Source organism: Geotrypetes seraphini, chromosome 5 (assembly GCF_902459505.1).
Source record: "Geotrypetes seraphini chromosome 5, aGeoSer1.1, whole genome shotgun sequence".
Taxonomy (NCBI): domain Eukaryota; kingdom Metazoa; phylum Chordata; class Amphibia; order Gymnophiona; family Dermophiidae; genus Geotrypetes; species Geotrypetes seraphini.
This window is the reverse complement of record NC_047088.1, coordinates 101,427,005-101,450,759: the sequence shown is the minus strand read 5'-3', so window position 1 is coordinate 101,450,759 and position 23,755 is coordinate 101,427,005. Positions and strand designations below refer to the sequence as shown.

General features: G+C 45.2%; 1 protein-coding gene across 9 annotated transcripts in view; it reads right to left on the bottom strand.

Annotated features, from left to right (window-relative positions):
- Positions 1 to 23,755, bottom strand: part of HSD3B7 (hydroxy-delta-5-steroid dehydrogenase, 3 beta- and steroid delta-isomerase 7) — a 209,624-nt gene that overhangs the window by 17,220 nt on the left and 168,649 nt on the right. For all 9 annotated transcript variants that reach the window (XM_033945298.1, XM_033945304.1, XM_033945303.1 and 6 more), the window contains 2 exons: positions 8,231 to 8,330; positions 760 to 922 (listed from right to left, as the gene is read on the bottom strand). In XM_033945298.1, coding sequence (XP_033801189.1) covers positions 760 to 922; positions 8,231 to 8,330 — 263 coding nt within the window. The remainder of the gene's footprint in view (positions 1 to 759; positions 923 to 8,230; positions 8,331 to 23,755) is intronic.

Sequence of the window (23,755 nt, the reverse complement as noted above, 5' to 3'; positions counted from 1 at the left end):
GCCCATGGAAGAAGGGGGGTCAGGGGGGGAAGGGGTGCGTAGGGGGCCCAATAGTAAGGGGCCCAGAAATTTCTGATGGTGGCCCTGCTGATATGTGAATTCTGCTGTACACCTTAGCACTGATTTGTGACCAGGACAAGAAAAGGGAAAGAGCTGAAAGGAAATGTATAAAGAAAGAGGCCACATAAATGATGGAATTAGATATTATAAAAGCTTAAAGAAAAACAATATTCTCGTCACCAATTGCACAGTTTTCAGAAAAAGAGATTTATTTTCTTTCTTGGGATTTATCATGAAGAGATACACAATTTATTTGGTAGTCTTCTAGGAAAGGGTTTTCAATCCAGTCCTAGGGTCATTTGTATCTAGTCAGGTTTTCAGAATATCTACACTGAATATGAATGAGATGGATTTGAATACAATGGCTAGGTATGTCTTGAGCACTAGATTGAGAAGTGCTGTTAAGGGATAAGCCCACCCTATCAACAATAGTCTCCAACCTCCCATGGACTAACATAGAATTTCTCAAACTTGTTATATTGCACCTTCCTTTTTCACTCTATTATTACTTCTAAATACTCCATATGTTCCCAACATATATACATACATGAACAACTTATTTAATAATGTACTGTAATTATAATTTTGGCAAGCCAATCTTCATACCCCTCCAACAATCCACACCATACTGTCATGGGAAGGAGGGATACCTACAATTTCAGAACCATTGAACTACGATCTCAGAGAAGAAATACATACCTACATAAACTCGGCCATGTTCTACAGAAGAAGGGATAGTACGGAATATCCGCCTCCCAGCCCAAACCCCTGTCTCATAGAATTGTTTCATTAATTCATGTTTTTCTCCATATATTCCTGTGGGTCTCAGTGAACAGGTGTATAGCTGCTTCCCACCTTTGATCTACAGGAGGAGAAAAAAGAAGCATTTTCATTATGACAGAAATATCCAGAGATTGAGTCTCTGAGAATACAGATGAGGTTTAATAGTATTTCTCTATGTTAACAATAGAAAACTGGTCATGGCAGTGAACTGCAAGTACTAGTCCTTTGGTTAACTTGATGCTCAGAAGTTACATAGGCATATATTCTATAAATGGCACCTTAATTTAGGTGCCTAAATTGAGAAAAACACTTTTTAAAAGTGCTTTTAAAAGAAATTACCAGCACCTAAATAAATGGCACCAGAATCACACCTACAGAGGCACTTTATGACGCCTAAGTCCACTGTAGGTGTGGCTAATGCTAGAAGTGGCATTAGGCACCGTAAAGCGCCTCCATAAGCATGATTTACATCAAAGGTAGGCACCGGTAATGTAGGCTTAGAAAACATTTCCAGTGCCTACATTCAGTGGCGTACCTCATTTTTTGATTTTTAGTAACAAGCCAAATGTCATACATGAGTACCTAGGAAAAGGCAGCATCTTAAATACTGCAGTGAGCAGTACAACATCAATACACCCATTGTAAAACTAAACAAGCCAGACTAGTACAGATCAATTCTGCAGTCAATCCTAACAAAAAACCATGTCTGTCAAACACACAGAAAACACCTTCGCCTAGTATGGAATATGTAATCACAAACTAACTCCTCCCTCTTTTACAAAACTGTAGTGTGGATTTTAGTCATGGTGGTAACAGCTCTGACGCTCATAGAATTCTGAGCATCAGAGCTGCTACCACCACGGCTGGCACTAAAAAATGCTCCACAGTTTTGTAAAAGGGGGGGATAAAACAGAAATACTTAGACAAAGGTTAAATTGAACCAGTAAGAAGCTGGACTCTGCATACAGTGCACCACAGAAACAGTGACACATGTCTCCTAAAGCAATAAATAAATAGAAAAATTTTTTATACCTTTGTGTTCTGTGGTTTCTGCTTTCCTCATCTTTTTGTAACTCTCTTCCTTCCATCCACTGTCTGCCATCTCTCTTCCCCTATATGGCATCTTCTCTCCTTCTATGCCCCTTCCAGAAACTGTATGCCTCCCCCTTCCATCTCTCCTTTCACCCCCATTGATCTGGCATCTCTCTCCTCTCCTTCCCTCTCCCACACCTCTCCTCTGCAATCCTTTCCCTTTTTTCCCTTATTTTCCTTTTCAATTTATTTTCTGCATCTGTCTAGATTACGTTTTTACTACCCACTCATCAATGTCCTTTTTTACTGTCTACCTAAAGCTTGCCACCTCTTTCCCTCACCCCTCCAGTGTTTCCTAACTCAATCCTTTTCTCCCCATCATGTGCCCTCCTTTTATTTATCCCCTCCTTCCATCGTGTACCCTCTTTCTCCAACCCTTCCATCTAGTACCTTCTCTCTCTGTCCACTTCCATCCAGGGTCTGCTCCCTTCTTTCTCTCCTCCCATTTCCATCCTGCATTTGCTCCCTTATCTCTCCCATCTGCACTTCAATCAAGCATAGGCTCCCCACTACCATCCATGTCTGCCCTTTCTCTCGCCATCCACCCCTCTTCAATCAGCATCTGTCCCCTTTCTTTCCCTCCAATATCCTTCCCCCTTATGTCTTTTCCCTTTCTCTGTACATCAATTCTATCAGCACCACCCTTCCATACCACCATGCCCCCTTTCTTTCCCTCCACCACTCTTCCGTTTCAGCAATCTTGCTCCTTTCTCTCCCTTCATTCAGCAAGGTCCCACGATGACTTTAGCTGCCGGCTGCCAGTCCACCCCACTACAACGTACTTGCTCTGGAGTGGACTCAGCAGCCGCATGCTGGAAGGTCCCACGATGACTTGTCTGCTGGCTCTGCTTCGGAAGAAGTAAGTTACGTCAGAGGGGGTGGACCAGGCAGATGCAGGGAATTGTGGCAAAGTCCCGCAATGACTGCATCTTCTGGGTCCACCCCTTCCAACGTAACTTACTTCTTCCGGAGCAGAGCCAGCAGATGAGTCATCACCAGACCTTCCTGCACCTCAGCACAGCTGCCGACTCTGCTGCAGAGAAAGTAAGTCAGACGTAACGTGACCATTTATTTTTTTCATCAAAAGGGGACATCTATTAATTGACTGTGTATCCTTTCTTTCATTTCTTTCTTTCTGCACTCAGGTACAACAATTGCCCCTTTCTATTCCCTCCCTCCCTCCCCCAGTGTCGCCTTCCCGTGTCCTTAGAGCCCCCAGTGCCTTCTTCCTGTGTCCATAGTGCCCCCAGTGCCTTCTTCCTGTGTCCATAGTGCCCCCAGTGCCTTCTTCCTGTGTCCATAGTGCCCCCAGTGCCCTGTCCTGTGTCCCGTCCTGTGTCCTTAGTGCCCCCAGTGCCTCCTTCCTGTGTCCATAGTGCCCCGTCTTGTGTCCTTAGTGCCCCCAGTGCCTCCTTCCCATGTCCATAGTGCCCCCAGTGCCTCCTTCCTGTGTCCATGGTGCCCCCTGAGCCCCGTCCTGTGTCCTTAGTGCCCCCAGTGCCTCCTTCCTGTGTCCATAGTGTCCCCAGTGCCTCCTTCCTGTGTCCATAGTGCCCCCAGTGCCTCCTTCCTGTGTCCTTAGTGCCCCCAGTGCCTCCTTCCTGTGTCCTTAGTGCCCCCAGTGCCTCCTTCCTGTGTCAATGGTGCCCCCAGTGCCTCCCTGTGTCCATGGTGCCCCCAGTGCCTCCTTCCTAGGGAGGCACACACAGTGCACACAGCCTAGGGAATAAATTTCTACAACTAGAAACAGAAATAGTTAATGCAGATCTAGACATAGTAGCAATATCCGAAACATGCTTCACAGACTCTCATGGGTGGGATATAACTATACCAAGGTACAACCTGATTCGACAAGACAGAGAGGGTAAGTTAGGAGGTGGGGTAGCACTATACATCAAAGAAAACATTAAGACAACCAGGATCACGGATGTCAAGTATACTGGGGAATCTATCTGGGTAAACCTGGCCAGAGGCGGAGAAAAATGCCTGTACCTTGGTGTGATATACAGACCTCCAAGACAATCGGAGGACAAGGACGCAGAACTAATTGAAGACATTGAGAATATCACCTTACGGGGGGAGGCTGTACTATTAGGAGACTTCAACATGCCTGATGTAGACTGGAACACACTATCAGCGACAACTTGTGATAGCAGGAGGATATTAACGTCCATGAAGGGAGTACGGCTCAAACAAATGGTACTAGAGCCCACTAGGGCCCAGGCCATCCTGGACCTGGTACTTACGAATGGGGAAAGCGTCTCAGAGGTCTCGGTGGGAGAGACGCTAGCCACCAGTGACCATAACATGGTATGGTTTAACCTTAAGAAAGGCTTTCCTAGATCACAAACAAAAACAAGGGTACTCAATTTCCGGGGCACTGACTTCGCACGCATGGGAGATTTCGTCTATCAGACGCTGCAGGTTCAAGAAGTAACTACTAATGTGGAGGCTATGTGGTCAACCTTGAAATCGATCCTTCATGAGGCAACTATCCGCTACATAAAATCGGTAACCAAACAACAAAGAAAAAAGAAACCCCAATGGTTCACAGATGAGGTATCGTGCCTCGTCAAGGAGAAGAAAAGAGCATTTCTCTCATACAAACGCACGGGGGAAAAAGAAGCAAACATTGAATACAGGAAAAAGTCTGCAGCGGTCAAAACAGCAGTCAGGGAGGCCAAAATTCGTATGGAAGAAACTCTAGCAAAGAACATCAAGAAAGGGGACAAATCCTTCTTCAGATACATTAGCGACAGGAAAAAGAACGCAAACGGGATAGTACGCCTTAGAACACCAGACGGGAATTATGTAGAAACAGACTCCGATAAAGCCAAACTACTGAATGATTACTTCTGTTCAGTCTTTACCTGCGAAGCACCAGGGCACGGGCCTCGGCTAGCAGCAAAGCAAAGCATGGAAGACCCATTTCAGAAGTTTGAGTTCACACCAGCTGATGTTTACAAAGAACTGTCAAGACTCAAGGTGAACAAAGCCATGGGACCGGACAATCTGCACCCAAGAGTGCTCAGAGAGCTATGCGATGTTTTGGTGGAACCATTAGCAATACTCTTCAATCTCTCCCTAAATACGGGGAGAGTCCCCCTGGACTGGAAAACTGCCAACGTGGTTCCTCTGCACAAAAAGGGTTGCAGAGCGGAGGCCGCAAATTACAGACCAGTAAGTCTCACATCAATAGTGTGTAAACTCATGGAAACTCTACTTAAAGAGAAATTAGACACAATATTGGATGAGGGGAATCTGAGGGATCCCTGTCAACATGGATTCACTAGGGGCAGGTCATGCCAGTCCAATCTCATCAGCTTCTTTGATTGGGTGACAGGAAAGCTGGACTCGGGAGAGTCTCTGGACATAGTATACTTGGATTTCAGTAAAGCTTTTGACAGTGTCCCACACCGTAGACTATTAAACAAGATGAAATCGATGGGGTTAGGTGAGAAACTAACGGCGTGGGTCAACGATTGGCTGAGTGGAAGACTTCAGAAAGTGGTGGTCAATGGCACCCTCTCTGAGACATCGGAGGTGACTAGCGGTGTGCCTCAGGGCTCAGTCCTGGGACCATCCCTTTTTAACATATTCATAAGGGACTTGACCCAAGGGCTTCAGGGTAAAGTAGCGCTGTTCGCCGACGACGCCAAACTGTGTAATATAGTGGGTGGAAGCAATCCCACGGATGGTATGACGCAGGATCTGATCAAGTTGGAAAAATGGTCCACGACATGGCAGCTGGGCTTCAACGCTAAGAAGTGTAAGGTCATGCATCTCGGCAGCAGAAATCCATGCAGAACATACACCTTGAATGGAGAAACACTAGCTAGGACTTCAGAGGAACGGGACTTGAGAGTGATCATCAGTGCAGACATGAAGGCTGCCAAACAAGTGGAGAAGGCCTCATCCAAGGCGAGGCAAATGATGGGATGTATCAATAGAAGCTTCGTCAGCCGCAAACCTGAAGTCATAATGCCACTGTATAGAACCATGGTGAGACCTCATCTAGAGTACTGTGTGCAATTCTGGAGGCCACATTACCGTAAAGATGTGCTTCGAGCTGAGTCGGTCCAGCGAATGGCCACTAGGAAGGTCTCTGGACTCAAGGGTCTCTCATACGAGGAAAGACTGGGCAAATTGCAGCTGTACTCTCTAGAGGAGCGCAGGGAAAGGGGTGACATGATTGAGACTTTTAAGTACGTCACAGGTCGTGTCGAGGTAGAAAACGATATATTCCTTCCCAAGGGACCCTCGGTCACAAGGGGGCACCCGCTCAAACTCAGGGGAGGGAAATTTAGAGGTGACATCAGGAAGTATTTCTTCACAGAAAGAGTGGTAGATCACTGGAACAAACTTCCAACGCAGGTAATCAAGGCCACAAGCGTGCTCGACTTTAAGAATAAATGGGACATCCACGTGGGATCCCTACGTGGGTCGAGCAGCACTCAGACTTAATGGGGTGGGTCAGTAGAGTGGGCAGACTTGATGGGCTGTAGCCCTTTTCTGCCGTCACCTTTCTATGTTTCTATGTTTCCTGTGTTCATAATGCCCCCAGTGCCTCCTTCCTGTGTCCATAGTGCCCCCAGTGCCCCGTCTTGTGTCCTTAGTGCCCCCAGTGCCTCCTTCCTGTTTCCATGGTGCCCCCAGTGCCTCCTTCCCGTGTCCTTAGTGCCCCAGTGCCTCCTTATGTCCCCCCCCCCACTGCCTTCCAGATTTTCTCCACCCCCAAAGCTAGCCTGCCTGTCTGCCTACCTATCTCCCTCCCTTCCTGTTGCGCTAAAGCCAGCCAGCTTGCCTGCCTACATCCTGCACTACATACCACGGAAAGAAAAAAAAAGCACCTCTCCCCTTCCTTTCTCCCGGTCCACGCCTGCAATCTTACCTCCACCCGCCAACAAGAAGTCTTTCTGACGTCAATTCCGACGTCTGAGAGGACGTTCCGGGCCAGCCAATTACTGCTTGGCTGGCCCGTAACGTCCTCTTCAACGTCTCAATTGACTTCGGAAAGACTTCTTGTCGGCAGGGGAGGTAGGATTGTAGCGGCGCGGCCGGGGGAAAGGAAGGGCTGGATGACCTGGCTGGCTGTGCACCCCCCCCCCTTGGTACGCCACTGCCTACATTTCATGAAGGCGCAATTCTCTAAATGGTGCCATTGCATGACTGACACACGATCGGTGGCCACTTTTATAGCAGCTGCCGACAACTGTTTAAAGAATCTGGGCCTAGTGAATGTTAGTGTCAGTGTTGGTACTGGAAGCTTTATTTGGAAGTACCACAACTCTGACTGACTTCTAAAGGTCATAAAGTGAGTACTAATGACCATTTGTGGTCTACAGTAGAGAATGACACGGTGCTTGTTAACCGCATCTAGCCGCGGGTAACCCACCAAAACGGTAGGGGGGGAAGTGCTTACTGCGGGCACGGGAACAAGGTCATCCACCGCCCCGTGGAGCGATGAATGGTCTTGTCCCAGTAGTTAAGGGAGGGAACGCGCGCGGCCCCTCCCTCCCTCCCTCCCTCCCCCCTCCCCCCCCCTTCCCTTCGCGGCACATTAGTAAAGTAACTCGCTGAAGCTGTCTGAGCCTGCCTGCAGTAGTGTGTGTGTGTGGGCGGAAGCTTCTCTTCTGATGCTGAGAGACGACAGACAGTGGATGGAAGAAGTTGAATGAGAAGATGAGGAAAGCAGAAACCAGACAACAAAGGTAGAAAAAAAAATTCTATTTATTTATTTCCTTTTTGCTTTAGGATAAAGTAGTATATTAGTTGTGTTGATAAAAATTTATAAACAAAGCCCTGCCAGCTGAACATCTCTTTCTCTAGTTCAGCAGCCAGAACTTTGACTTATAAGGAAGGAATAAGCTAAATACTGCAGGCTTGTATGGATGCTGCGGGGATAATAGTTGCGGGGACAGTGGTCGCAGGGACGGGGCGGGGACAGTGGTCACAGGGACGGGGCAGGGACAGTGGTCACAGGGACGGGGCAGGGACAGTGGTCGCAGGGACGGGGCAGGGACAGTGGTCGCAGGGATGGGGCAGGGACAGTGGTCACAGGGACGGGGTAGCGACAGGGATGGTAGTCGCAGGGATGGGGCGGTGACAGGAATAAATTTTTTCCCCATGTCATTCTCTAGTCTACAGTTACCACAACTCAGTAACTTGATACTGAAAGCTGGTGTCAGAGGTTGAACTAAGCCTGAAAGATTTTGTATTGAAAATCATCTTGTGAGAACTGATGGTAAAAGAAAGATTAAAAATTGAGTCTGCAGATGTCTCATTCACAACTTGCCTTTGTCCCATTGGCTGCTATCACAAGATGTTCAGCTTTGGCCTTACTCACTGGATAAGGTTTATTATGGTAAACATTGTACTCTGTATCCTCATTCCCCCTAAAAAAGGAAATAGCATAAAAACAGCAATTAGATCAAACACTGTTAGCAGGGAATATGACTATTGCCCTGTATTACAGTCTTTTCTATAACTTAGTCCAAGGTATCTGTAGAACAGCCAGGAGTTGGCAAAGAACTGTAACATTACAAAATGGTGCAGTTCTAGTGAGGTGAAAGATTAATCTGCTACTGTTGAACTAATGCCTCGGCCTTAGTAGTTAGCTAAGGCTAGATGAATGTGCTTCCCTTGTTGTGTCCCTACATTTGTTTTGTATTATGTTTACAGAGATGCCAAGTCTTACTCATTAGGAACGTCACCCTCATTTGAAAGCTCTCTCATTCTCTCTCTCTTCGGAGTGAACCGCCTAGAAGTCTCATGACTATGGCAGTATAGAAGAATAAAGTTATTATTATTATTATTCTTTGAGCCCTATTTCTCGTTCATCAGGACTTCAGTACCAGTGCACTAATCTTGATCACTGCTTTCATGAGAGGCAAGTCAAGAAGTAAACCGAGTGGTCTAACCATTAGGAAGAAATATGAAGAGACCTTCCTACTTACCCTTGGCCCTGTCTCTTTTCCCTTTATTGCAAGTACAGTGGTACCTTGGATTACGAGTATAATCCGTTCCAGGAGCATGCTCGTAATCCAAAATGCTTGTTTAGCAAAGCGAGTTTCCCCATAGGAAATAAAGGAAACTCGCTTTGATACGTTCCCACCCCCCGAGGCCAGTGGCGCTGCTCTATCCCCCCCCCCCCCCCACGAGAACCGGCATTGCTCTCCCCCCCTCCCTTCTTACTGTCATCTGGGCCTGGGCACCGGCACCGGCATGTCCTGTGCGTTGGTGCCGGTGCCTGAAGATCGGTCTCCTCTTCTTGCTGGGCCTTGAGCATCTGCGCATGCTCATGGCCTGCGAGTTCACGTTCTCTCCGAGATCTCCGAGAATCTCGGAGAGAGCGTGAACTCACAGGCCTTGAGCATGCGCAGATGGCCTTTCATTTCCTTCTTTCTGCACTCAGGCCCAACAATTGCCCCTTTCTATTCCCTCCCTCCTCCTTTCCTATGTCCTTAGTGCCCCCAGTGCCTCCTTCCCATATCCATAGTGCCCCGCAGTGCCTCTGTCCTGTTTCCTTAGTGCCCCCAGTGTCTCTGTCCTGTGAACTTAGTGCCCCCAGTGCCTCCTTCCCTTGTCCATAGTGCCCCCAGTGCCTGTCCTGTGTCCTTAGTGCCCCCAGTGCCTCCTTCCCATGTCCATAGTGCCCCAGTGCCTCCCTTCCCATGTCCATAGTGCTCCCAGTGCCTGTCCTGTGTCCCTAGTGCTTCCTTCCTATGTCTTCACTTGCCTTTGTCCCTCCTCCGAAGCCAGCCTGCCTGCCTACCTCCTTCCCTCCCTCCAGTGCCTGATTCAACCCCCCCCCCCACGATTCAACCCCACCCACCCCCACCCCTGTGGATTCAAAACCCCGCCCGCCCGTCCGTCGCTGCCTGCCAGTCTGCCTCTCTGCCATGCCGATTTCAAACCCTTGGCCGCCGCCACTGCTTCTTGCCTTCTTCCCGTCGGAGAGGAAGTTAAGGCCAGTCAGGCAGCGACTGGCTGGCCCAGAACTTCCTCTCCGACGGGAAGAAGGCAAGAAGCAGCGGCGGTGGCCCAGGGTTTGAATCAGCGTGGCAGGGAGGGAAAGTGATTGCTCATCCTGGTGTTCCCGGACACAGCTTCGGGATGCTGTCCCTGAAAACGGGACATTTCAGTATCCCGAAGCGGTGGGTCGGGACAACGGGATGGTCGGTCCGAAAAAGGGACTGTCCCGTTGAAAATGGGACATATGGTCACCTTATACATACTTTTAACTACTACATGGAAGACATTTTTCAGCTCAAAAAATTTACCCTAATTGCGCCCCACTTTGTCTGTATTCTTTCAGAGGCTCCAAAGAAAAGCCAGTATCATTTAATGCAGCCTTGATTCATTTGCAAAGCAATAATACATTTAAAATCATTCTAGATTTACTCCTATACCCTGGATGTACCTTCTGAAAAATCTCAAGCTTTTGTCTTTAATCTTTCTCCTCAGCATGGTAAATCTCATGTTTCTATTCTAAGGAAATATTTTTTTACAGAAAGAGTGGTAGATGTGTGGAACAGTCTCCCGGAAGAAGTGGTGGAGACAGAGACTGCGTCTGAATTCAAGAAGGCATGGGATAGGCAGAGAAAAAGGTTACTGCAGGTGGGCAGATTAGATGGGTCATTTGGCCTTTATCTGCCATCATGCTTCTATGTTTCTATTCTAAGGAATGGTTCGCCCTTAGCATAGATTATAATTTATTGCTTATATTCAAAGAGGATTATAAGAGTACATACATAATAAAAACAATACAAAAACTTATCTTTTATACATTACATATGTCAATATTCATCACACATAACTTATCAAAACTCTTCATGAGTTTATCTAAAATAGACATTAGCAGCCTATTAGAATGTATATTTCATCTGTCAAAAAAAAAAAAAAATGACGTTTCAACATTTTCTTAAATTGTTGTAAGTCTTTTTGTTGTCAAAGATACACTGGAAGCTTATTCCACTCTGTTAGTCTTAAAAAAATGTGTTTTTTCTCAACTTGAGATTTCCTTGAAAAAACGAATGTTCTGCATCCTAATCAAATATGCTTTTGAAATAACCATTCTACAGACCTTTCTTTAATAGGTCTGATCACTTCCATATTTACGGCCTCCTTTACAAAGCTGCGCTAGCAGCTGCCACGCGGCAACAGCCCCGAAGCTCTTTAAATCTCTATGGGCTTCGGGACCGTTAGCGCAGCGCAGCCGGTAGCGCGGCTTTGTAAAAGAGGCCGTTACTTTCCTCGATCAAACAGTCATTGAGGCTTAGCTATTCTATACATTCATATGGTTGTTTGAAATCTTTGATGAAGAAGTCTTTTGAGTTTATAAAAACAAAGCTTTGGAATGATTTTCCAAGAAAAGTTTCTTCTTATTATGGTATATCTTTAGAAAATTGTAAAAACCATTTTATTTTTAATGATTGTTAAATGAATAATTTTATTTTGGACACAATATTTTTAAAATTTTTGTTATCCACCTAGAATCTATTGTGAGAATAGTGCAGAATATAAATAAATAAGAATAGAATAGAATACTAAAATGATCAGTGGTCTGTCATAAGGCATACGAGGACAGACTCAAAGATTTCAATATGTATACTTTGATAGAAACGTTTAAATGCCTATGTGGCATAAATACACATGAGGCCAGTCTTTCAATTGGAAAGGAAACTCTAGAGAAGTGGTTCTTAACCTTGTTGGAGGTACTGAACCCCACCAGTTTCATATGCGTGTTCACCGAACCCTTCTTTATTGGAAAAATAAAATATGATTTTTACAAATTCAAAACATAGGTATACAGTGAGGGAAAAAATAATATCAATTTTGAAAACAAAAAAGTTCTCCTACATTTCGAATAATAATAACATAATAATGAAATTTACTGCAAATCAGTGTGACTTCTGCTGTTGCCTCTCAGAGACCAGTTCAGAAATGTGCGGCTTTACCTTGGCAAGTGCCACTCTCATGTCATTTTCGCAACAAAGTCTGTTCCTTTTCTTCGTTTTTATGTCCAGGATCCTCGAAAAGGATTGCTCGCAAAGAAATGTTGTAACAAACGGTATGAAAATTTCCAGAGCTTTCTTAGCAATAACAGGGTACGTTACCAATTGTTGACACCAAAACGTTGAGAGCGTTGTTGTTCTGAAGAGTTGCTGTTGAACCTGGCTCTGCTGAATTTCAATGATTTCATCGAGGTATTCATCATTGACATCTGTTGTCTCAACACTAAACGTGAACGGCTGTCTCACCCATGCTGGATATGACTCTCTTGTAGGGAAGTATCCGTCGAGAGACTTTGCAAGCTCATCTAAGTGTGTGGCAATAGTTTGCTTCAGTTCCGCGGGTACAGAAATGTCTCCGATTCCAGATACATCTTCGATCTTACTTACACAGTTGTCTAGCAGGGGAAAGTTTGCGAAGTTATCATTTTCTGTTCGTCGTTTCCATAATGGTAGCTTTTTTTGAAAAGCTTTCAGGTTTTCTTCCGCTTCGATGATGTTGACTCTACCACCCTGCATCTACTTATTGAGATGATTGAGAGCTGCAAAGATATCAGCCATGTACCTAAAATGAGAATGAACTCAGAATTTTTGAAGCAATCTGCATGACAATGTTGCTGCTCTTGCAAAAACAGAGCTAATTCCACATGCATGGCAAAAACACAATTCAGCACCTGTCCCCGGGATAACCACCAAACGTTAGAATGGTACAGAAGTACCTCAAATTCAGATCCCATTTCTTTACACAGCTCCTTGAAGATGCGGTGCTTCAGAGCATTATTTCACACATAGTTCACGCATTCCACAACAATTTTTAAAACTTCTGCCAGTTTTGGAGGCAAGGTTTTTGTTGCCAACGCATGCCTGTGCAGAATGCAATGCGTAACAATGATGTGTGGTGCATTGGCATTCACTAGTGCACCAAAACCGGACTTTCTTCCGAGCATGGCTGGAGCTCCGTCCGGAACAAACTGCAGAAACCATATCCCACGAAAGATTGTTGTCTTTGAAGAAGTCATCCACAAGTTTCTTCACATCAGTTGCCTTAGTAGTTGTTGTAAGAGGCTTACAAAATAAAAAATCTTCCTTTATCACGTCATCTTTCACATAGCGCACGAATACTGCAAGCTGGCTTAGATTGGAAATGTCTGTGGTCTCGTCGAGTTGAAGGCTGAATTTTGCCGGGCTTGAAATCAGATCTGCAACTACTTGAGCCAAGATGTCTTGCTCATGTCCTCTATTCTGTTGCTGATGATGTCATTTGAAAGAGGAATTTCAGATAACTGAACTTCAGCCGCTTTTCCCAGCATGATATTCGCCATCTTCAACACAGCTGGTTTTATGAGTGTTTCACCAATGGTGTGTGGTTTGCCCTGTTTTGCGATCAGGTAAGCAACTTCGTACGATGCTGTGAGGATCGGTTTGTTGATGGGTACAAAGCCGAGAACAGGCAGAGTAGCCTTTTCATCGAATCTTGCTCTCTTCACCTTGAATTCAGCGAGTCTTGTGTTCTTATATTTTCCATCTCCATGCAGCTTAAGAAGTGTTCCCTTAGTTTTGCCGGAGCTAGACTAGAATTACTCAACTTGGCATTGCAAATCATGCAATTAGGACACTGACTCCCATCATGTTCCGTTATACATGTTAATTCCATATTGTACATATTTGTCTGACCACTTTTGTATTTTGCTCGACATAGTTAGTAAGGGATTAAAATATTAAGATAGGTATCACACGACGTACCATCACAACAGTTACAATTCGATTACTGTGCACATCAAATTCCCTGCAGCACAGATAGGCCAAGCGATGTTGCGTGATCACCTGCAGCCAATTATGGACAAGCGGGGCGTATCATCACGAATCATAAGCGCTTTGGTCACGTTCAATCATCTATCAGTTAAATCACAAATTTTGATCAGGAATTGATTGATGTATATAAGGCGTTAGTTACAGATTGATAGATCAAGAAACCGAGTACACGATCAGTCTTGATCAAAATCACTGAATAAATGATAGATGATTTAACGTGACCGAAGCGCTATATGAGTCGGAGGTGTGTTTTGACCTCCGCTGAACCCGCGAGACTGACTCACCGAACCCCTGGGGTTCGGTCGAACCCAGGTTAAGAACCACTGCTCTAGAGTGTGAAGGCATGGAATGAAGAGGAGAGAGGCTCAGGAATAATCTAAGGAAATACTTCTTTGCAGAAATGGTGGTAGATGCATGGAATAGTCTACTGATAGAGGTGGTGGAGACAAAGACTGTGTCTGGATTCAAGAAAGCATGGAATAGGCACTTGGGATCTCTCAGGGACAGAAGGAGATAGTGAATGCTGCAGATGGGCAGACTGGATGGGTCATGTGGCTTTTATCTGCCATCATGTTTCAATGTTTTTTGGATGGTTGCACAACCAATGGAAGCATGGCTCTTTAAGAGTCTACTTCACCAGTAGAATGAAAACAATAGCATGGCACACTGGCAGCTCTTGCCTGGCACCCATCTTACCCACCCCTTCCAATGGCTCTGGTCTCAAGAAGCCTGCAGCATTCCCTTCTGTTGCCCCTTTGCGTTCATTTTCTGGCTAGAACTGAAGTGAAATGGTGAGAAATGCCAGGATATATAATCCAAATTTGTTTTGTACCCTATGAACTTATTTTTCTTTACATACTGAACACACATTCCATATTGCTTTCATTTTCACTAATAAAGTGCCTTCTGCTTACTGTGAAGAGTTGCAATGGTGAGTTCTTGTAAGAGACTGAAAGAAAAGTGCCAAGGCTGACTCACAGGAGATTCCAAGTGAAACGGCCCTACGCCCTCAACACAAAACATCTGGAACAGCTCAACTGCAGTGCTGCCAGCCGGAGACTCCCTGATTCAGTGAGAAATCTCAAAGAGAAACCACTGCCAAAAATAAGACTCCAAAAAAAGAAAACTGCTTTCATAAAACAGGGCTGAAAATAGCTATCTTATGGTTTTCATTTCAGACTACATGAAAACATATTTTGTTTTCTTCTGGTTCTTTTTATGAGTCTTGCATAGTTTTCAGGAAACTCTTACAGAGATCGTCATGCCACCATGTACCCTAGTCCCCAACCCACTGTTCTCCCTCTTCAGCCTTTCCCACCTCTACTCCATCAATATCTGAATCAGCACCACTGAGTGAAATAGCAAGAGGCTCTGCTTTATAACCACCTCAGCTAGGCTCCAATTTTATTGTTCCAAACCTCCCTCAGACTTCATAATTGGAGGTTTAGGAGTAAGTAGAGAAATCAAGAATACTCCTCGCAATATATCTCTAGCATATGTATTTATAGATGGGAGATTTACTATATAATCACTACTGTATCTCTATTCTAATCTAACTCTGCCATGGACTGTGGTCATGAGGGCAAGTCACTATATCACCCTCTGCTTCGCTTTTGTATCTGTACATTTTAAAATATAACACAAATGTAAGTAACAATGGAATGGCAAAATAAAGAATACAGAAATTCCTACAGAAAGAATAATAAAAATGACCTAAGGATCTCAAAGCAAACCTAGAGGGGCATGTCAGTCATGGAGCAATAATATCCTCTATTCAGAATACTAAAATTATAACATAGTTATCCTTGCTCTTACAGCAGCCAGAGCACTGCTCAGTTATATACTTACATTCTGAAGCAATAAAGATCTCCTCTTAACACATCTTGTATTATGTTGATATTCTCAGGTGACAGTCTAACTCTGCACGCAGTTAGGGTTACCATATTTGTGAAGACAAAAAAGAGGACACATGACCCTGTGCTGGCCCACACCCTGACCCACTCACATCTTTCATTCCTTAGTCCCCCATTCTTATCCTCTGTACCCTTTTACCTGCTTAGAATGTGTACAGAACTGTGCATGTCAAGCAGCACTATAGAAATGATTAGCAGTAGTAGTAATATCAGTCTCAGCTCCATCCTTATCTCTCCTTCTTTCCCTTGCCTCCGAGGCCATTCTTCTATCCCTGACCCAATGTTCCAGCTGTCCAGCTTCTCTTCCTTCTTTACCCTTTCTCCTGTACCCCATCCAAGAACCAATATCTCTCTCTTCTCTCCCTTGCCCCCTCCCCATGGTCCTGCATCTCTCTTCCCCTCCCCGGATCCTCCATTTTTCTCAATCTAGACCCCCCCTCAATCTCCACCCCCCCTCAAACCCAGCATCAACCTCTCTCTCCCTTCTCTTCCCTTAGGAGTGAGGCCGAAACAATTATGGCCTCACTCCTAAACCACCTACATTCCCTTCTCAGTCAAGGCACCAGTGCTATGATTCTGCAACTGGACCTAAGTTGCGCCTTCGACCTAGTAGATCATACCATCTTAATGAACTGTTTAGAATCCTTAGGCATCACAGGAAACGCTTACAACTGGTTCCAGGGATTCCTCGAATTCAGATCCTATCAAGTATTCAAAGAAGACAAATTCTCCTTCAGCTGGAATAATAACTGCGGGTTACCCCAGGGCTCCCCGCTGTCTCCAACCCTATTCAACATCTACCTTATCACATTGGGACACCTGTTACAAAGCCTAAAGCTCAATTTTTACCTTTTTGCTGACGACATTACTGTAGTGCTACCACTAACCTGTCTGTTGTCAGACTTTAATAATTTCTTAACCAACACCCTAAATCAAATAGAGCTTTGGGTGACGGCCTTCAAACTAAAACTGAACACAGAAAAAACTAAATTTTTCTTGGCATCTCCCAACGAAAAAATAAAAGATAACACGATTCATGTGAATGGCCGAGAATACGAAATTGACCAAACCATAAAAATACTAGGAGTTACCCTTGACAAACACCTAACCCTGAATCTAATGTTCAAAAAAAGTATATCAGTCCTATGGAAGCTCCGTACCATTAAAAAATTCTTCGATGAATCGTCCTTTCGATTACTAGTTCAATCATCCATCTTGAGTACGCTGGATTACTGCAACATTATATATCTAGGAGCTTGTAAAAAGACACTTAACAAGCTGAGATTAATTCAGAACACTGCGGTCCGGCTAATCTTTGGTTTAAAAAAATGGGAACATGTCACCCCATACTTTCAGATACTCCACTGGTTGCCGGTGGAATCCAGAATACTCTTCAAGTTTGCCTGCATCAGCTACAAAGCTGTCTTTGGGATGCTACCAACTTACCTCGCCTCGCCTCATCCTCAACAGCTCTAATAAGAGCTCTCGCAGAATAAATCTCTTTTATTACCCATCCCTGAAATCTTACCATTACAAGAAGTTCCTTGACAGCATGTTATTCCAGGCAGCCAAATTGAACACATGGCTCGTAAAACCCATACTCAAGGCCACTTCATACGCTGACTTCAGAAAATCTCTGTTTAACAAATTCTAATCCCAATTCTTGTCCAATCCCCCTCATCTATCCTCAACCCAATCCCCAATTTTCTAGATTTTAGATTAACTCATGCTCTTCCCATCTGTAATTGTATTCCAACCCAAATTGTTTTCCCCTGGTACCTCAATCTTTGACTAGATACATCCTTTAGATCAGGGTCTCAAAGTCCCTCCTTGAGGGCCGCAATCCAGTTTTCAGGATTTCCCCAATGAATATGCATGAGATCTATGTGCATGCACTGCTTTCAGTGCATATTCATTGGGGAAATCCTGAAAACCCGACTGGATTGCGGCCCTCGAGGTGGGACTTTGAGATCCTTGCTTTAGATTCAAACCAACTTGATTCTCTTCCATTTGTAATTTGTATCCCAGTTCAAATTGTTTTTTGTTTTTTCCTTACATCTCATACTCTCACTGTATGTATCTTGTTGTAAACCGCTTTGAACTTATGGTATAGCGGTATATAAGAAATAAAATTATTATTATTATTATTCCCACCTATTCCCCAAAAGCATCTCTCCCTACCCTCCAGCCATGGGTGCTTCTCTTTCCTTCCAACTCCCACCCCCACAGATGCTTCTCTGTCTTTTTCTTCTTCCAACCCTGTCCCCCCGTCCCCCAACACACACACATGTGCTTCTGTCTTCTGTTTCTCTCTCCTTCCACCCTCCTCCAGTGGGATCTGCATGACCTCTCTATCCAGCTCCCGACTCCCCTACCTGGTGGCATAATAAAGGGGGGAGGGGCGGTCCACCCCAGGCACATTCTCGGTGGGGGTACTGGCACCCGTCTTCCCAGGGATTAATTCTTTGAGGGCCCCTAGGCACACAAGTACACTGGGCCCCATTTATTTACCTGTTTTCTTATTTACTTTTTTATTTCCACTTGTATTTCTTTTTTTCTTTTATTATAAAATTCAAAACAAACAACCAAGATTACCATACCAGTGCCAGTGTACAGTTTTAGTTCTATGTAAGCCCCAAACATCTCTGAACAAATCCCCCCTTCCTTCCCACCTACTTGCCCAGGACTTTAACTCAGAATCCTTTCCTAATGTATATAAAAGTGTTCAAATGCATTATACAGCAGTAATACTATCCAAAACATAAGTCTATATTAATAACAAAGTTTGCAACTCCTCTCAACTGCCTGACTATATGTCATCCAACTTTAACCCATATATATATATAAACATCCAAATCTGTAACTCCTCTGGTACGTTCCACTCCATATATGTTAATTTGTAACAAAACAACAAGGCAAGTGGTGTACCAAAGAATCCAACGTGGAACAAAAGAAGATCGGCAGACAATAAGGAGATTCAAATCAGGTTCATTTTTCCCAGGAACCATGCCTGTTGCATTTTTCCAAACAAGGCTGGTCAACACTATCAGAAAACCATGTTTTTTATTCACACAGGACACAGAACCACTCTCACCCAGTATGGAATAAGTAATTACAAACTAAAACCCCCCCCCCCCCTTCTTTTTTTTTTTTTATAAAAGCACAGAAGAGATTTTTAGCGCTGGCTGGCGGGCCGAATGTTCTGCGCTGTTCTGATGATCATAAGAATTCTATGACCATCAAAGCAGTGCAGAGCATTCAGCTTGCTGGCTTATGCTACAAACCGAAGGAACGGTACAGTTTAGGGGGTCAAGAAACAGTGGTGCATATTCCCCAATACTGAACAAAATATAAAGACAGCAGATGTAAATTTGAAAAAAAAGAGAAATAACAAATCACTTTACAAATAAAAATAAAACGGAAAATAAGATAATGGCATTTTAATGGACTAATACATTTTTTAATTAGCTTTCAGAGGTCAAAACCTCTTTCCTTAGGTCAGTAAAGTATACTGCTGTTACAGTATCCTGTCCTGACCTGAGGAAGAATTTGGCCTCTGAAAGTTAATCAAACATGTATAAAAATTAGTCCAATAAAAGGATCACTATTTCTATTTCTAAACATTTATCAACACAGTTACAATACTACTTTATCCTAAAGCAAAAAAATATAATTTTTTTCTACCTTTGCTTTCCTGATTTTCTTGTTATTCTCTTCCTTCCATCCACAGTCTGCCCCTTCCAGAAAATGGCTGTCTCTCTCGGCCATCTCTCCTCTTGCCCCCCCCCCCCTTTGTCTGAAATCCATCATCTTCCCTCTGTTCCCCTCATGATCTGGCATCTTTCTCCTTCCATCTCTCCTTCTCTTCCCCCTGTGGTTTTTAGCATCTCTCTCTCTTCTCATTTCCTCCACTCAGATCTGATATCTCTGTCTCCTTCCCTGTTCTTTGGCATCTCCCTCCTCTCTCTTCCCTTTCCTTTCCTTCTCTGGTCTTCCTTCTATCTCACTATCTTCTTCCCCCCCATCAAACATGTGGGAAAGCAGCAGCAGCAGTAGTGAGGAGGTGAGGGCTGGGCACAAGTTTTCCTCACTTCCATCATCTGCCTTGCTCCCTTCTGTCTCCCTTCTCCCCACATTCATCATCTGTCCTGCTCTGCCCCCTTCTCTCTCTCCCTCCAACCTAGGCCCATCTCATCACTCACCTTTCACTCCAATTTCTTTTTTTTCAAATGGCAACACCCTCCCCAGCATCGAACAGCAACGCACCCCCCCCTCCCGATCGGCAATGCGGGCCCTCCCATCAATTGACCAATCGGCAACGGACAACCCCTCTCCCATAGACAGAAAGTAAGATGAGCAAGGAACGCGGGTAAGAAAGGCAACAGCAACTGTAATTTTCCAAGCGGTGATGCTTGCCCAAAGCTTCCCTCTGATGCTCCCTGGCAAAAATAGGGAGCTGTGTCAGAAGGAAGCTTTGGGCAAGTTGATCGGAGGGGGGGGGGGGTGTGCGTTGCCGATTGATGCTGGGAGGGAGCCCATTGCCGTTTGGAAACAAAAAATACCCTCCTTCATCGGGCCCCCCTGACCATTTCGGGCCCTAGGCACATGCCTACTGGGCCTATTCTTTAATCCGGCCCTGTGTCTTCCTCTCCACCCCTGCTCCTTCCCACCCCTCCTGCCACGCACGTGTGCCCCTTCCCTTCCCTCATATCTCTTTAATTTTCCTGGCATGAACAGCATCACAAACTTGCTGCCTGTGTCGGTGTTGACTCTCTCCGACGTCACTTCCTTTCCCATGCCTAGGAAGTGACTTCAGAGGGAGAGATGAAACAACGCAGACAGAGATCTCATGATGCTGCTCGCACCAGGAAAATTAAAGAAGTACGAGGAAAGGGAATGGGGCGCGCGCAGCAGGGAGGATCACGATGGAGCAGGGAGGTTTGAAAAGAAGGCAGGGGTGGGTAGAACCGTTATGGGCGCCACTCACCCTCACTATGCCAATGCCTTTACCTACTTCTTCCCTGATCACTGCATTGAATCTTCAGGCTGCTAGCGGTGGCAACAAGGTGAGTCTGCAGCTGCCAGCCTATCCCGGAAGCTGCTTCTCTGCAGCGACTTCCTGTTCCCACGTAGGCAGGCCCTGCACAGAGATCACTTCTGGGGCACGCTGGCAGCAGAAGGCTTATTTTTTTGCCGCTGCTGATTAGCCAAAGACTGAATTACAGCAGCCAGGGAGAAGGTAGGTGGGGGAGTCAGAAAAGCTGGCTAAACTCAGACATACTCTCCCATTAAAAAAATAAAAAACGTCCAGACAGACCTCTGAAAGAAAGCATGAGTACCGGAAAAGTCCCCTTGGACTGGAAAACAGCTTACGTCATTCCACTGCACAAAAAGGGTTGCAGGACGGAGGCTGCAAATTACAGACCGGTAAGTCTCACCTCAATAGTGAGTATACTCATGGAAAGACTTATTAAACACAAATTAGATACGATCCTGATCGAGGAGAATCTACAGGATCCCCACCAGCATGGATTCACAAAGGGAAGGTCCTGCCAATCCAATCTAATCAGCTTCTTTGACTGGGTTACAAGGAAACTAGATATAGGGGGGTCTCTGGACATCGTGTACTTGGACTTCAGCAAAGCTTTTGATAGCGTCCCGCACCGCAGATTGTTGAGCAAGATGACGTCGATGGGATTGGGAGCAACGTTGACGACATGGGTCAATGACTGGTTAAGCGGTAGACTCCAGAGGGTAGTGATTAACAGTACCCCCTCCAATACATCGGAGGTGACCAGTGGAGTGCCACAGGGCTCAGTCTTGGGACCGATCATTTTCAACATATACATAAGAAACCTGACTCAAGGGTTTCAAGGTAAAATAACATTATTCGCCGATGACGCCAAACTATGCAACATAGTAGGTAACAGCACTTTGCCCGACAGTATGGAGCAGGACCTGCTCTTAGTGGAACATTGGTCCTCGACTTGGCAGCTAGGCTTCAATGCTAAAAAATGTAAGGTCATGCACCTTGGCAACAGAAACCCATGCAGAACTTACACTCTAAATGGTGAGACCTTAGCTAGGACTAGGGCAGAACGTGATTTGGGAGTGATCATTAGTGAAGACATGAAAACTGCCAATCAGGTGGAGAAAGCTGCATCCAAGGCTAGACAAATGGTGGGATGCATCCATAGAGGTTTTGTCAGCCGGAGGCCCGAAGTCATAATGCCCTTGTACAGATCCATGGTGAGACCTCATCTGGAATATTGTGTTCAATTCTAGAGACCACATTATCAAAAAGATGTGCGGAGAATTGAGTCAGTTCAACGAATGGCCACCAGGATGGTCTCGGGACTCAAGAACCTCCCATATGAGGAAAGACTGAATAAATTGCAGCTATACTCGCTCAAGGAACGTAGAGAGAGGGGGGACATGATTGAGACGTTTAAATATATCACCAGCCGCATCGAGGTCGAAGACGATATCTTCTTTCTTAAAGGACCTTCGACCACAAGAAGTCATCCGCTGAAAATCAAAGGCGGGCAATTTCATGGCGACGCCAGGAAGTATTTCTTCACCGAAAGGGTGGTTGATCATTGGAATGAACTTCCACTGCAGGTGATTAACGCCAGCAGCGAGCTAGATTTTAAAAAGAAATCGGGGTGAAGTCTGAGAGTGGGTAATTAGCGTGGGCAGACTTGATGGGCTTTAGCCCTTTTCTGCTGTCATATTCTATGTTTACATTTGAAACATACCCTCTCCCCCTGTGTGCACCTCATCCACGTCGCAGCAGCAGATGCCCCCTCCCCTCTACTTTTCTCCTCCTTCTCTTGCTCTCTGCTGGGGACATCAACTCCAACTCTCACCCTACTCTTAAAGTCCACCTTACTCCTTTGGGCAAACCGCAATACTGCCAACCTTATTTCTTTCCTCTCCTTCCTCCCTTCTCCCTGCCCTCCTGTCAAAGAAAAGAAAGGAAATTAGACCAAAGCCTCAAGAAAGGAGTAAGGGTAGCAGGAGTAGATCTAGTGGCTCTTTTTGACACAGGTAGTGGGCAGTCATTAATGTCTGGACCTCTAATTAAAAGGTTAAGGGTGGTGAAAAAAGATGAGACCTATAAGGGGACTGTATATGTCAGGTGTGTTCAGAGAGACACAAAAGCGGCCACCTAAGAGGTTGGGATAACTTAGGGAGGAAAATCCCAGCTTCTAAGGGTAGCTGAGGTAGAGAAACTGTCCTATTTGCTAATATTGGGTAGACTGGGAAGGGATGCAACAGGTATTAAAAACCCCAAGATGTATATATAGATGTAGAACAAGGAACTATCATATAGAAGAAATAGAGAACTTACAATTAGGGGAAATTTTCCCTTTTTCCAATCATAGAGTCATCAGGAACCCAGGGAAAGATAGGAAACCAAGAGGCCATAGGAGGTTGGAAAAATGGAAGGGGCTAGTTCCCTCTGGAGGAGTGGAAGCGATAGGGGAGGATGTTATGAGCACATTTAATCAATTTACCCAAGAACAGTGAGACCCTTCCTTATTGGGGAAAAAACAAAAATTCCCTGGTTCAGACAAGAGACCTATACCCTCACTTTGATATGATGGCCTTGGCTCATTCTTATACTCTAGCTGGGCATTTGGCCAAGACTGGAACGCTAGACTGATTAACAGCTAGGTTTTTCTGGCCCGGCATTCATTAGGAAATGAGAGATTATTGCGGCTTGTGTTCCAAATGCCAGAAAGTCCCACTTAGGGTCCCAGAGAAGTCCCCTGGGGGTGGGAGACACACTCAGGCCTAAAGACACAGTCCCTACAGGCAGCAGATTTTGAAGGAAAGGTAATGGTGATGGGGTTGCATGGTGTGTGACAGCAGCTGTGCAGCACAGCTGGCCTGCTGCTCCTTCAGGCTACCTCCATGCTGGGGCCTGCAGTCATGATCCAAACTTGAGTCTCGCTAGCCACATAGGCAAGGCAGCATGTTAGCCTGCTGGGCCAGGAAGAGGGCCCACATCCCCATCACCTCCTAAATGAGTATCCCTGTGTGACCCTATTTGCATCAAGACAGCTGGTCCAGACC